Source organism: Microtus pennsylvanicus, chromosome 11, assembly GCF_037038515.1.
Source record: "Microtus pennsylvanicus isolate mMicPen1 chromosome 11, mMicPen1.hap1, whole genome shotgun sequence".
Classification (NCBI taxonomy): Eukaryota; Metazoa; Chordata; class Mammalia; order Rodentia; family Cricetidae; genus Microtus; species Microtus pennsylvanicus.
The window spans coordinates 90,569,759-90,584,287 of record NC_134589.1 but is presented as its reverse complement, the minus strand read 5'-3'; the positions used below and the strand labels follow the sequence as shown (position 1 = coordinate 90,584,287).

The 14,529-nt window shown below is 51.5% G+C and overlaps 1 protein-coding gene across 2 annotated transcripts in view; it reads left to right on the top strand.

Moving 5' to 3' along the window:
* Positions 1–14,529, top strand: part of Ift140 (intraflagellar transport 140) — a 90,473-nt gene that overhangs the window by 73,214 nt on the left and 2,730 nt on the right. For both annotated transcript variants that reach the window (XM_075941523.1, XM_075941524.1), the window contains 11 exons: positions 5,845–6,022; positions 6,838–7,028; positions 7,457–7,552; positions 7,757–7,889; positions 8,483–8,626; positions 9,685–9,813; positions 9,930–10,112; positions 10,921–11,127; positions 11,871–12,083; positions 12,166–12,332; positions 13,336–13,477. In XM_075941523.1, coding sequence (XP_075797638.1) covers positions 5,845–6,022; positions 6,838–7,028; positions 7,457–7,552; positions 7,757–7,889; positions 8,483–8,626; positions 9,685–9,813; positions 9,930–10,112; positions 10,921–11,127; positions 11,871–12,083; positions 12,166–12,332; positions 13,336–13,477 — 1,783 coding nt within the window. The remainder of the gene's footprint in view (positions 1–5,844; positions 6,023–6,837; positions 7,029–7,456; positions 7,553–7,756; positions 7,890–8,482; positions 8,627–9,684; positions 9,814–9,929; positions 10,113–10,920; positions 11,128–11,870; positions 12,084–12,165; positions 12,333–13,335; positions 13,478–14,529) is intronic.

The following is a 14,529-nucleotide window of genomic DNA, read 5'->3' as shown; positions in this document are numbered from 1 at the left end:
ATGACCCTTTCACAGGGGTCACCTAAGACCATTGGAAAACATAGATACTTACAGTACAATTCCTAACAGTAGCAAAGTTACAGTTATGAAGTAGCAACAAAATAATCTTATGGTTGGGGTCAGCACAACATGAGGAACTCTATTAAAGGGTTGCCGCATTAGGAAGGTTGAGAACCACTGGTCTACAAACTTCCCTCTCCAGGGTTTTTTTTTTTTCTTGGTTTTTCTAGACAGGCTTCCTCTGTGCAGCCTTGGCTGTCCTGGAACTCACTCTGTAGACCAGGCTGGCCTCAAACTCACAGAGATTCACCTGCCTCTGCCTCCTGAGTGCTGAGATTAAAGGCATGCACCACCACCACCCAGCTGGGGCTCTACCTTTTGGATGGGGATCAGGTTCTGAGATGGCAAAGCAGGTGATGATGCACCTGAGACAGACCGTCATCTGCTAGCAGAGACCCGTACACCTCACGGGAGCGAGTGTGTTGAGACCTGATGGGGAGGGGCCCTACTTGAGGAGCCTCTGGCTGTGTTGTGGTGACCAGAAGAGGTGGAGTTCTGGGGATTTGGAGTGCTGTGCAGGCTGGGGTAGCTAATGTGGTTTCTGACCAGCCAGGTTTGCTTTCTAACATGGTGATTGTTCCCCTGGGGCTGGACAGGAGCAAGACAAGTGACTATAATATCATTTGCTCCCCTCATAACCCAGATCTGGTGAATAAAAGTAATCAGGTGTGAGACTCTGTGCCTCACCTCCAGAGACCCTGACCCTCCCATAACAGGGATCCACCTCCAGGGTTCTAGCACTGCCTAAAAGATCTCAGGAATAGAGGTGCTGTCGGCTGCCCAACCCACCCTCTAGCACAGGCACCTGGGACAGAATCTGGACACATAATGCCCCAGGTGGAAACATAAAGCCTTTTCCTGTCTTCATGCACCGACATGCTGGGCAGCCCTACTTCCTAGTACTGCTGCTTCCGTCAGCCATATGTTCGTGTGTATAGTCGGGCCCCTGGCCCTCTATCAGCTTGCATTCCCATCACCGGTCCTGAGAATGTCTTGTCAATTCTTTGAGGGGTTTTACGAGTTTACCCCTGAAGTTTAAAACAGTATTGCTTTGACTTATTTCTATTTTCCATTCTCCTTGGCCTGAGCCTGAAGGAAATTTACTTTTCATTCTAGGTCTCTGGGTACAGCCTCTCTGTGGGTTATGTTCCCTCCTTACCTCCCTCCTTTCCTCCCTCCTCTTTCTCTTTCTCTCCCTCCCTCCTCTCTCTCTCTCTCTCTCCTTCCCCTGCCCCCTTTCTTTGAGGCAGGGTTTCTGTGTAGATCTAGTTGCCCTGGAACTCTCTCTGTAGACCAGACTGTCCTCGAGCTCACAGAGATCCGTCTGCCTCTGCCTTCCGAGTGCTAGGATTAAACACGTGCGCCGCCACTGCCCGACCTCTAGGTTACTTTCTAAGCACAAGGAACTTGACAAGAGGTGTAGATGCTGTCTGCCCTCAGCTCATGCCCTGACTCAGAAGACATTTATGTAGGACAAGTGCCATTTTCCCGCATGTGCCTCCCCCCAGAGGCAGAATTAGGGTGCAGCATCTCCAACACAATATTCCCAAACATGAAACAGAGCAAGTATATTTGAAATGGAGATGTCCCCAAGTTTCCATTCAGAGAAAATCTATTTCCCTCCTTAATTAAGCCAGTTATCTTCAGGTAGTTATTATACAGCTAATTTTCGGAGGGAATCAAACATGTAGTTTCAAACCCAGGGAACTGTTGTAATGATTCTCTAACTCCCAAGCTGACCTGCTCCTTCTGCCTCAACCTTCTGTAGCTAGTACTGAAGGCTACAAGGACACACATGATCGTCTCAGATGGGGCCCTTGTCCCGGTTTTGTTTTTCCTTTCCTGAGCTGGGTTAGGAGGAAGCCAAAGCCTTGCAGGAGCTTCTGCCATGCTGCCATGTGACTGTGCACTCAGCCTATCTGTGTGGGAGGGTAGGCGGGGGAGATAAGGCATCAGGAGGGGGGTCCTGTCTTGAGACATGATGCTGTCCTCAGAGGATTTTAGGGTCCTGTGTGACTGGTAGGAAATCTCCCCCAAAGAACCGCAAGCCAAGCTGGAGGATTGTTACTGTAGCTATGTGCTCCTCTACCCCCACTCACCACGCTGCCACCATGCACACGCACGCACACATACACACACACACACACTTAGACGAGCAAGGAACATCCTAAGTGTAGATCAGCCTGCTGGTCCCCTAGTCGCTCACTTAGGACAGGTCTAGCCGACCATAGGTCCTCCCAGAAACTAGGCCCGTGGCAGAGCCCCCTCTGTGACAGCATCTGCTTCTCATCTAGATGCCTATAAGCTGATGAGGTACAGATGTGATCCCTTTCCACAGAGTAACTCAGACAACAGGAAATTCTCAAGACTTGGACAGGGCCGGGAGGGTGTTTACTTCTTGGAATTTATGCCAGATGCACAAATCCGAGAACTCTGCGCAGGCGTCGGAGCTGCCCCATCCTTGGAGAGCAAAGTTGCCGGGGTCGTGTGCAGAGAATGTCAGGAATCCTGTGGGAGGTGAGATGGTCCTGGTCTGGAGACAGCCACGGAACGTGCAGTGTGCATTTGTGGAAAAGGCTGGCAGCCATTTTTCGGGCTTAGGCTCTTGCAGCAGCTGAGGCCTGTTCTTCCCTATTGGGGCACAGCGGGGACCCTCCCCCCAGTTTTCCCTGTCTGGCTGGGGCTGTTCCTCCAGCACAAGCTCTTCAGATACCCTACTTGATTCATCCTCGGGCAGAGGCCCTGTGAAAATAGCCAGACATCTCGGTGAGGGGAAAAGACCTTTGTCACGTACAGGGCCAAGGAAGCACAGCAGCCCCAAGACAAGCCTCCTACCTGTCTCACACTCCACAGAAGGCCAGACACTGGCCTGGAGCAGACCCTCCTGGTGGCAAAAGAGAAAGCCCAGGGCACACACCAGCCAGCTTTGCCTACAGGCCAGCGACTACTCTTAGTTATCTTCCCAACACTGGATATGGACACAGCTGTTGCTTTCTAGACAGTACAGAAGGGGGGCTACCCAGGGAAGCAGGGGCTGTCAAAAGGCCATGTCCTCCCATCCATCTAGCCTCCACACCCAGGCCTCAGGAGGCAGTGAGAGTAAACTGTTATTTTGGTTTCATATAACAGTCTCACCATGTAACCCTGACTGTACTGAAACTCACTCTGTAGACCAGGCTGGCCTCAAACTCATGGAGATTCTCCTGCCTCTGCCTCTGCCTCTGCCTCCTGCGTACTGGAATTAAAGGCACTTTGCAAACATTTTTTAAGCATGTAATCATATAAACTGGTAGGAACAGGATGATTCTTTAAAGGGCCTCTTGTCTAGCTACCATTGTGCAGTAGACAGTGCCCATGCCTCACGCACCCAGCTAGCCCAGCAAGCTCAGGAGGGCACTGGCAGACCCTGTCCATCCTGAAAGTTCTGTGTAGCTCACTGGAGTTGCATCAGGAGAACCAAGCATATTCTTTGGGATTCCAGACTTCCCACTGGATGACATTTCTAGGAACAGTTTTGACTTAAAGAACCCTGAGAGTTGGCAGGTATCCCACAGGATTCGACATGAGGCCCAGCGCTCCCTTTGAGAGACCCACACCAAAGGGTAGTAGGGAGTTTAAACTCAGAGTGGGACTTACTGCTTGAGGGCCCAGATAACGGGCCTCTGACACGGATGTGTGTCCTGTCATAGCGGTTCCTGTTGGGAAGCTGCCCTGGCTGGGGCCGTGTGGCACTGAGCAGGTTTGGCCACACATGCTGCCTCCGAGCGACCATGAGTCGTTTGATTTCCAAAGCCAAAAGCACAAGGGCAGTGAGTCCACCTGCTGGAGAAACAGCTCAGCCAGGGGCTGCCTGTGGCTGGCACCTCTTAGAGGTCCCCAGCCTGGCTCACGAGTCACCTTGTCCAGAACAACTGTGTGTTCTGGGGACTGCAGACCAGAGTGTGAGAAGCCCAGGAGCCTCCCACAGCTGGCGGGGTTCGGGCTGGGATTTAGGCATACGTGCTTCCCTCTTTGACCCAGAACAGCACCTTGAGCCCACGTTGCTGCCGTGTAACTCTGGTCAGGCCTCACTTCCCTACAAGCAGTAGTCACCCGGTATGTCCCTGCTAAAATGCAGACACGCCTGTCCTCCTGTTACTTGATACCTAGGTCTATGGAGTCAGTCAGAGTTCTAGCAGGACCCAGGCAGGTCAGAATGACGTATGGGCAGAACATGCTGACCTGAAGGAAAGATACCTGGATGTGTAAATTTTCAACCACAGGCACAGCAGCAGCCACCGCACCCCAGCCAGTGCCTGAGCTGACTTAGTAGGTGTTTTCCCTCCACGTCTGTTCAAATCAAGGAATCTAAGACGTGGGTCATCCGTGGATCATCTAGCTGCCCATAGTAGGACTTGGCCCAACAGCTCAAGAGTCCTCTTACCCATCCTTCTTTGTGAACAAATCGTTAAGAAAATGTTCAGTACAATGGTGTATCAGGCCCCACTCCCCAGATCATGTGGGCAGCTGCCTTTCAAGCTCTTAGTTCTGCCAAGTTTGTGAGGCTGCAAAAGAACAGACTTACCCCACTTCCTGGAACCAGGCTTTACCTGGGGGGAGCCCCTAGAATGTGATGAGAAGGCCTGGAGTAAATGCTTCTACACAGATGCTCCTGTCTGCACATCCCTGGTGCCTCGTGTGTGTGTGTGTGTGTGTGTGTGTGTGTGTGTGTGTGTGTGTGTGTCTCGGGTGGGCAAGACAGGTTAACTACATGTGTATGTGCATACCTGTGCGTGTAGCACTGCTGTGGTCTTAGAATAAGAAGAACCTATTTTTAGTTGGCCTAAGCAGAGGGGGGACTGTGCAAAGAACACACTGGTTCCCTTTCCACCTCTCTATTCAGTGTTTGTTCCAAACTGAGTGTTTATAAGAGGATCCTGTATCTTCTCTAAGGAGGTCCAGGCTCACGCTGGACTACCTCAAAATGGGGGACAAGGAAGGGTCCACTGTCCAGGCTGGCCCTGCTCCAGGCCCCTTGATTGAGTTGGGGTTGTGGTCCGCCTCCACCCCACCTTCCCAAACACTGAGTTCTGCTTGGGAGAGGTGAGGTAAGGCTGTCATGACCCTTCCTGTAGGGTCTCCAGTGCTGGAAGTAGTATAGGAAAGCTACATGGAGTCTGTTACTCGGTTGTGAGCAAGAAGGTCTGTCTTTGACCTGACTCACAGTTAGGAAAAGCCATTGTCTACTGAGCAGACAGAGTAATACGGCGTAGTTACAGAAGATTATCAGTCCCCTTTGTCATCGCTCAAGGCCTTCAAGATCAGGGATGCTATGTTAAGACGTGCAAGGGAGACTCAGGATAGTTCTTTCCTTCCTTCCTCTTGAGTAATGGCATGCTCTGCCAATTCTGCATGTAGGGGTTCAATTCTGCAGTCCTACTGTGCTGGCTGTACACAGTGTCATGTAGGGGTCCTATTCTGCAGTCCTACTGTGCTGGCTGTACACAGTGTCATGTAGGGGTCCTTTTCTGCAGTCCTACTGTGTTGGCTGTACACAGTGTCATGTAAGGGTCCTTTTCTGCAGTCCTACTGTGTTGGCTGTACACAGTGTCATATAGGGGTCCTGTTCTGCAGTCCTACTGTGCTGGCTGTACATGATGTCATGTAGGGGTCCTGTTCTGCAGTCCTTGTCACATAGGACCCTCTGCTTGCTGGTTCTGTGCACTCTCAGATGCTGAGAAGGGGCAGGGGGCACCCTGACCTCGGGGTTGGAAGCTGACAGGGCCTCCTATCTTCTCTCTACAGTGAGACTGTCTGGGAGAACATGGCACGCATGTGTGTGAAGACTCAGAGGCTGGATGTCGCTAAGGTGTGCTTAGGGAACATGGGCCATGCCCGTGGGGCCCGAGCACTACGGGAAGCTGAGCGGGAGCCAGAATTGGAAGCCAGAGTGGCCATGCTGGCCATACAGCTGGGCATGCTGGTGAGTGGTCCCAGTCTCAGACAGACAGACACGGGGGCAGAGAGGAAGGTGATCAATCCTGTCACATCGCCAGGCTGAGCCTGCAGTAAAAAGGGCAGAGGCCGCTAAGTAGAGACCTTCTTCAGCTAAAGTCTAGTAACACAGGACCAAGGAGGTGAAGTGGAGCTGGCAAGCGGACATGTAGTCTGGCTGCTGGTCTCTTGAGGCCTGGGGTCTGCAGGAGGGAGACAGCGGGTGTTCCTGGCAGACGTCCACCTACAACAGAAATCCCTCAAAATAGCCTATGCTATCAGGTTGGTTTCCTAAGGTCTCCGGTCTGGGGCTACCTCCTCCCGCCTTAAAAGATACTGACACATTCCTCACAGTCAGATGACTTAGTGGACTTATGCATCCAAGAGGCAGACCTCTGAGCAGGGAATTGTGGGGGGCAGGCATCCCACCCACACATATGCTACGTGGCAGGAGCACCCCAGAAGACTTCCCTATTTGTAGGGGAGCACAGGAGTGATGCAGGACCCCCGAGAGTATGGCTGGGCTGGAGCAAGTTTAAAATTCCCCTGGCAATGTACAGGTCTCAGTGGAGACTGGAAAGTCACCTGGACACATGTTGCCTTTCTTGACTGCCAGCCCCGGCGTGGTGTGCATGTGCATCTCAAGGCATGCGGTGCATTGTCATGAGCTTGTGGCGACTGTGAAATGACCTTCACAGCAAAGTGACACCACGACAGCCCCTCGTGCCCACCGTCCTTTCTCCTCAGGTGGTCTTTCTAAAACAGCAGCACCGTAACTGAGGCGGCATCTCTCTTTATCCCCAGGAGGAGGCTGAACAACTCTACAAGAAGTGCAAGCGCTACGACCTCCTGAACAAGCTCTACCAGGCCTCAGATCAGTGGCAGAGAGCAGTGGAGGTGGCTGAGCTCCACGACCGTGTCCACCTGCGCACCACTTACTACAACTATGCCAAGCACCTGGAGGCCAGTGCAGACTGTGGCCTGGCCCTCAGTTAGTGAGTGGGGAGTGGGCAGGGATGGGCCCTGACAGTTCTGAAATGGAGACCTGTCCCAGGGCAGCCCGTGTGATCCTCCATAGGAGCTGACCAGGAGCTTGGGTTCTGTGGTGGTGAGACAGAATGTTTGACCCTCTGTGTGTCAGTCAGTGTGGTACATACCAGACTTAGGGATCCCCCGAGGAAGAATGTGCCATAGGGATACAGCTACAGGGAAGCCCATTCCAAAAATGGGGTGAGCTGTGCTTAGAGTTGCATCCATGATATGGAATTTGCACGATAGCTCTGAGGTATGGCTAACACTCCGGTCCACATAGCACAAAACATACAAGAATGCACAGAGCCCAGGGCTGCAGGCCAGTTGTTCTCAGACACTCTGACATGGCTCCTGGTCGTGAAGCAAAGTGGAACAGCTCCTTCTTCCACAGCTATGAGAAGTCCGACACCCACCGATTTGAGGTACCCAGGATGCTCTCAGAAGATCTGCAATCACTGGAGCTCTACATCAACAGGATGAAGGACAAGTAAGTGTCCCCACGGGATAAGACCTCCCAGGTGTGCGGGTCCCATGTCAGAGCGGGGGAGTGAGTCCACCTGATCCAAGGGCTGGTCTTGGAACAGCTCCAGATCTGTCCCTTTCAGTTTCATGCATCCACTGTGGGCAGTGATGGTACAGGGTGTCAGTTCCGGTGGGAGTGAGACCTTGAGCTCCAAGGGTTGTCACACAGGACCCTGTGGAGGTGGTGGGCCCAGTACCTTGAGAGCCAGGCCGAGATGGACACTGCATTGCGCTACTACGAGCTGGCACAGGACTACTTCTCCCTGGTCCGGATCCATTGCTTCCAAGGCAACATTCAGAAGGTGAGAGTGGGTAGGGAGGTAGAGCACCTGTCTGTATGCATGGGGCCCTCAGCTGGACCCCTGTGTGCGTGTGTGTATGTGTGTGTGTGTGTGTATGTGCATGCATGTGTGTGTGTACAATTTTAATTTAAAAATGAAAGAAAGATTGGGGATGGAGAGATGACTCAGCAGTTAAGAGTGCTTGCTGCTTTTCCAGTGTTGAGTTCCTGGCATTCATGTGGGGCAACTCACAGTCACCCGCTAACTCCAGCTCCGGGGATGTGGTGCCTTCTTCTGGCCTCCACGGGCACTGCATCTATATGCACAAACACATACATGTAAAAATTAAACATTTTTAAAAATAAGTGGGACTGGAGAGATGACTCAGCAGGTAAGAGCACTGGCTGTTCTTCCAGAAAACCCAGGTTCAATTCCCAGTACCCACATAGCAGCTCACAACTGTCTGTAAACTGGCACCTCACAGACATACATGCAGACAAAACACCAATGTCTATAAAATAAATAATTCTTTAGGAATAAAAAAAATAGGATAGTGCACCCTGTGGAGTGGAGTGAGGGGACAGAGACGATCCTGGGTGCTCTGGTCTTTCTAGGCTGCTGAAATAGCCAACGAGACTGGGGACTGGGCTGCATCCTACCACCTTGCCCGGCAGTACGAGAGCCAGGATGAGGTGAAACAGGCGGTGCACTTCTACACGCGGGCACAGGCTTTCAACAACGCCATCCGCCTGTGCAAGGTATGGTTCTGCCTGGGCAGAAGGCACATCCTGCACTGCTTGGTCCTGGAAACCTGACTGGGTGACAGCAAAGCGAAGAAACGACAGGCACATATACAGACAGGCTGGGCTTGGGGAGCTGCACTCACGCTGTGGAGAGCACCTACTGGCAGACCAAAGCCCTGTGTGTTTACTGTGTGCAGCACAAGGAGGAGGGATTAAGGGGTCTTGGTAAGCGGTCTCTGTAGGGGATTCTCAGGCTGTAAACACCTGGGAAGAGGAGGCTGCAACCAGCACTTTCTGCACACACTGTCAACATCATTACACAGACCTGAGAAAGGCTTTGCCAGTTCCCCTGAGCCTGGCCCAGGGAAGGCTTTGCCTTGACATAGCCATGTCCAATGCCAACAACACACATTCACGCAGGGTTTCCTCCTCTCCCCCATGCTATTGCTGTTTTCAAAGTTTTATTAAGAGTACTCCAGCCGGCATTGGTAGTACACGCCTTTAAATCCCAGCACTCGGGAGGCTGATGCAGGTGGATCTCTGTGAGTTCAAGGCCAGCCTAGTCTACAGAGTGAGTTCCAGAACAGCCAGGGCTACACAGAGAAACCCTGTGGTGGTGGGGGGGGAGGGGATGTGCTTCAAACACAAAGGTTCAGAGGCCTGTGCTGTGAGCACTCACACCTGCTGCTGGGTTCCTACTCACCTTGTCCCCTCCCTCTGGGCTTCCTCTGACATTGCCACTCTGTCCAGTCTCCCGAGCCAGTAGTGGGCTGACACATAGGTTACAGCCTTGCAAATGCACACCTCATCAAAAGCTGTTGGGTATTTTTATGAGTACCCCCTTCAGTCTTGTTTCTGGAGTTATCCCTACCTCAGGTGTTTCTTGCAGTGCTCTGTAAAATAGAACGAAAGGTATCTGAAAACCCTGGTACAGAGACTGACCTAGTAAAACCTGGTGCCCCTGAACTGGCACGGATCTGCTGGTGATACCAAACACAGCCACATTCACGAATCTCCGGGGTTTGGGTATGCCGGACAGAGCTGCCCGCAGAGCCACACCTTCCTCCCTGCAGGAGAATGGCTTAGATGACCAGCTCATGAACTTGGCCCTGTTGAGCTCCCCAGAGGACATGATCGAGGCAGCCCGGTATTACGAGGAGAAGGGCGAGCAGATGGACAGGGCTGTCATGCTGTATCACAAGGTGAGTGTCTGGCTTCTGCTGGGGACCTGCAGAGACCTTTGTGAAGCTCCAGGGAAACTGGCTGGGGGAATTGTTGGGACCTCAAGCAGCAGCTGAATTTCCACCACTGCCCACAGGCTGGACACTTTTCCAAGGCCCTGGAGTTAGCCTTCACCACCCAGCAGTTTGCAGCCCTACAGCTCATAGCAGAGGACCTGGATGAGAAGTCAGATCCTGCTCTCCTAGCCCGCTGCTCAGACTTCTGCATTGAGCACAGGCAGTTTGAAAAGGCTGTAGAACTTCTGCTGGCTGCCAAGAAGGTACAGGAATGGCGGGAGCCAAGGGGCGGGGCGTGCTTCTGCTATTTGTTTGATTATAAAGTCTCAAGATGGCTATGGCTGCAACGTGGCTGGAAGTCAGGGGTGATCCCAAAAGTTCACCCAGCATAGTGTACCAGGATTGCTGCTGCGAGGGCCTCACCACCCACCCCACGTCTTCAGCTCTAACCAGGCAGTCGGTTCTAATATGTGTGTGAGTGTGTGTGTACATGCAAGCAATGTAACTCACACAACATAAATTTCCTGTATTTTGGAGGCTTGTTTGGTTTTCTAGATAGACTATCTCAAGGTGGCCTCAAAATCTGTGGCTCAAGTGATCTTCCTGCCTGAGCCTCTGAAGTAGCTAGAATCATAAGCACACGACACCATGCCCAACATAGATTGTTTTGTCTTTGAGATGGTATCTCTCTCTATAACCTAGAGATACGGCCTTGAACTCACCATGAAGCTCAAGCTGGCCTGGTGCTCACATTCCTGTCTCATCTTCCAAGTACGAGGGCTACAGGTGTGCACTACCACACGTGACTTTGAAGTGGTTTCTGGTGGAAACATACAGTGTTGGAGTTTTTTCCCTACAGCAAATGTTATTCTTCTGAGTTATTAAAAGCATGAGGAAGAGTAACACGCCTGAGTCTGTCCCTTAGCTTGGTCGTTTTAGTCCTGCTCAGCACAGGCAGCGCCAGCATAGCCAGGGGCGCAGCTTGCTCTGACGGGGCGGCAGACGTGACGGAGACCCAGGCAGGCGCCCAGCAGCCCCGCCACAGCCTGCTTTATCTCTGGCATCTTGCAGTATCATGAGGCGCTGCAGCTCTGCCTGGAACAGAACATGACCATCACCGAGGAGATGGCAGAGAAGATGACCGTGTCCAAGGACTCCAAGGACCTGTCTGAGGAGTCGCGGCGCGAGCTGCTAGAACAAATTGCGAACTGCTGTATGCGCCAGGGCAACTATCACCTGGCCACCAAGAAATACACGCAGGCTGGGAACAAGTTGAAAGTGAGTCTCACTGGGCCACTGGGTCTCAGCTGGGCCATTTGTTGGGCATTTGGGCACAGGCCCTGATGCTACTTGTACCTCTGAGTATAGCCTGAGCAGGGAGCAGCCTTCCTAGCTAAGATGTTGTTTTTGTTTTTTTGGGGTTTTTTTTGCTTTTTTTTATTGAGAAAAGGAGGAAAAAAAAACAAGTTTCCACCTCCTCCCAGCCTCCCATTTCCCTCCCCCTCCTCGCACCCTTCTCCCCCTCCTCCCACCCTTCTCCCCCTCCCCCCACTTCTTTTCCCCCTCCCTCTCCAGTCCAAAGAGCAGTCAGGGTTCCCTGCCCTGTGGTAAGTCCTAGGTCCTCCCCCCTCCGTCCATATCTAGGAAGGTGAACATCCAAACTGGCTAGGCTCCCACAAAGCCAGCACATTACGTAGGATCAAAACCCCGTGCCATTGTCCTTGGCGTCTCATCAGCCCTCATTGTTCGCCATGTTCAGAGAGTCCAGTTTTATCCCATGCTTTTTCAGTTACAGTCCAGCTGGCCTTGGTGAGCTCCCAATAGATCAGCTCCACTGACTCAGTGGGTGGGTGCACCCCCTAGCTAAGATGTTGAAGGACTGGGGAGTATGATGCATAAAGGCCCTTGTAATGGTGGAGCCAGACTCACAGTAGGTCCCATTAGCACACTGAACTGCATTGTCCTGGGGACTTTCAAAACGTAAACCTGCTCAACTGAGCCCTGGCCCTTTCTCTGCCTAGGCCATGAGAGCACTGCTCAAATCTGGAGACACGGAGAAAATTGTGTTCTTTGCCGGCGTCTCAAGACAGAAGGAAATCTATATCATGGCAGCCAATTACCTACAGTCCTTGGACTGGCGGAAGGAACCAGAGATCATGAAGAATATCATCAGCTTCTATACAAAAGGGCGGGCCTTAGACCTCCTGGCTGGCTTCTATGATGCCTGTGCCCAGGTACAGACCTTCTTCAGGGTTCCAGCAGGATTACAGGGGGCCCCACAGAGCCCCTTAGGTCCTCAAGGGTCTCTTTGTACAGGTGGAGATTGATGAATACCAGAACTATGACAAGGCTCACGGGGCACTGACTGAGGCCTATAAGTGCCTGTCCAAAGCCAAGGCCAAGAGCCCGCTGGACCAGGAGACCAAGCTAGCCCAGCTACAAAGCAAGATGACCCTAGTGAAGCGGTTCATCCAGGCCCGAAGGTATGTCCTCTAGAGGAACAGGTCAGGAGGGGAAGGCCCTCTGTTTGTACCCTAAGGTTCTCCACTTCCCTTCACAAGAGTTTAGGCTGACTTTAAGAGACCAGACCGAGGGGCTGGAGAGATGGCTCAGAGGTTAAGAGCATTGCCTGCTCTTCCAAAGGTCCTGAATTCAATTCCCAGCAACCACATGGTGGGTCACAACCATCTGTAATGAGGTCTGGTGCCCTCTTCTGGCCTGCAGGCATACATACAGACAGAATATTGTATATATAATAAGAGAGAGAGAGAGAGACCAGCCTGAGTTTGTGTTTACAACAGATATTCTTGAGGTAATTCTTGAACAGCTGGATAGGATTCTCTGTTGCCTGTTATACCCGAGCTTCTTTCTGGGAACTCCCTCAGAATCTCAACACCATCTTGGGAAGGAAGATTATTCCACAGAAATTAAGAAAAAAGATTGAGGCAAGAGGAGTGAGCTCAAGTCAGTAGATATGTCTAAGGGGAGCCATGGACCTGGTCAGGGGTGGTCTGGGTTATTTTTCTGTTGCTGTGAGGAGACCCGATGCCCAAGCAACTCGTAAAAAAAAGCACTTAATTGTGGGCTTGCTCACGGTTTCAGAGAGTTAGTCCATGCGCACCTCTGGCAGGAAGGCTCTTCCTAGTTTTAACGGCCTGTGTAAGATGGGATACCTTTCTCGCTGTGCCTCCTTCCCATGTGTCCCCTCTAAACAGATCTCAGTGTCAAAGCACTGGATCCAGGACTGAAGGGGATGATGGGTGTATGTTAAGTGATTGGATTTACAAATGAACAAATTAAGGGATTAACATAATTCATGGAAGTCACCTTCACACACACACACACACACACACACACACACACACACAAATGCCATCTGGCCATTGCAAAAGCTGCTCCTGCAGGACAGGTGCCTATGCCAGCTTCTGGCATGCAATAAGTGTTGTAGGTCGGGCACAAGCCTTTCTGCCTTGTCTGTCTGTGTAGGACATACACAGAGGACCCCAAAGAGTCCGTTAGACAGTGTGAGCTGCTCCTAGAAGAGCCAGACCTGGACAGCACCATCCGCATTGGGGACGTCTATGGCTTCCTGGTGGAGCACCATGTACAGATGGAGGAATACCAAATGGTAAGGTGACCCTGCTTACTTAGTCCTGCTGCTCTAGAGCACAGGCCTGGTTGTTGGCAGAGGCTATTACTATTTCCTTTGGAGAGGTGGAAACTCCTGTTCTAGAGCACTTTCTATTGCTCTGATAAACACCAAGACCAAACGCAGCTTAGGGCAGAAAGATCTATTTCGCCTTACAACTCCTAGGTTACAGTCCATCACTGAGGGAGGTCAGGGCAGGCAACTGGAGATAGAGCCCAAGCAGATGCCACGGAGGAACACTGCTTTCTTAGACCACCCAGGACCACCTCCCCAGGGATGGCACTGCCATTCAATGGGCTGGACCCTTCTATCTTTGTCAGTATTCATCAAGACAATTCAGGGTTGGCAAGCTAGACAGTCCAGTGGCTTAGAGCACTTGCTGCTCTTGCAGTGAACTCATTGCAACTCCCACAACCCACGTAACTCCAGTTCCACGGGATCCAACAGCATCTGCCTTCCCCAGGTACTGGGCACACACAATGATACATACATATGCAGACAAAATACATATAAGTCTTTGAAATGTATTTTTAAAAGAAAATGCCCCACAAACTCCCTACAAATTAATGTTATGGAGACATTTTCTCAATTGATGTTCTCTCCCAAGATGACTGTAACTTATGTCAAGGTGACAAAAAAGGATGGATGGATGGATGGATGGATGGATGGATGGATGGATGGATGTAGAGGCGGTGCACGCCTCATTCTGTATTCGTGTTATTTCCATTTCACCCCTTAATAAAGAGACTTCCATGGATTCTTGCATTAACCCTACTCCACCAACTGAGCTACATACCCAACCCAGCTTTCATTTTACTAATAAATGATAATGTCCTATGTAAAAGTAACTAGCTCTTTGCCAGCATCTGTACAACCATTTTTCGTTGTTAGCCATCCCTGTGGCTGTTGATGTACTAGATAATGAGTCATCTCCCTCGTGTGACTGTGACGTTTTCACAGTGGCTGAGGCTAAGCATCTTGTGTACTTGTCATTTACTTGTCTTTTGTAAAGTGTTCCAGGTGTTTCCATC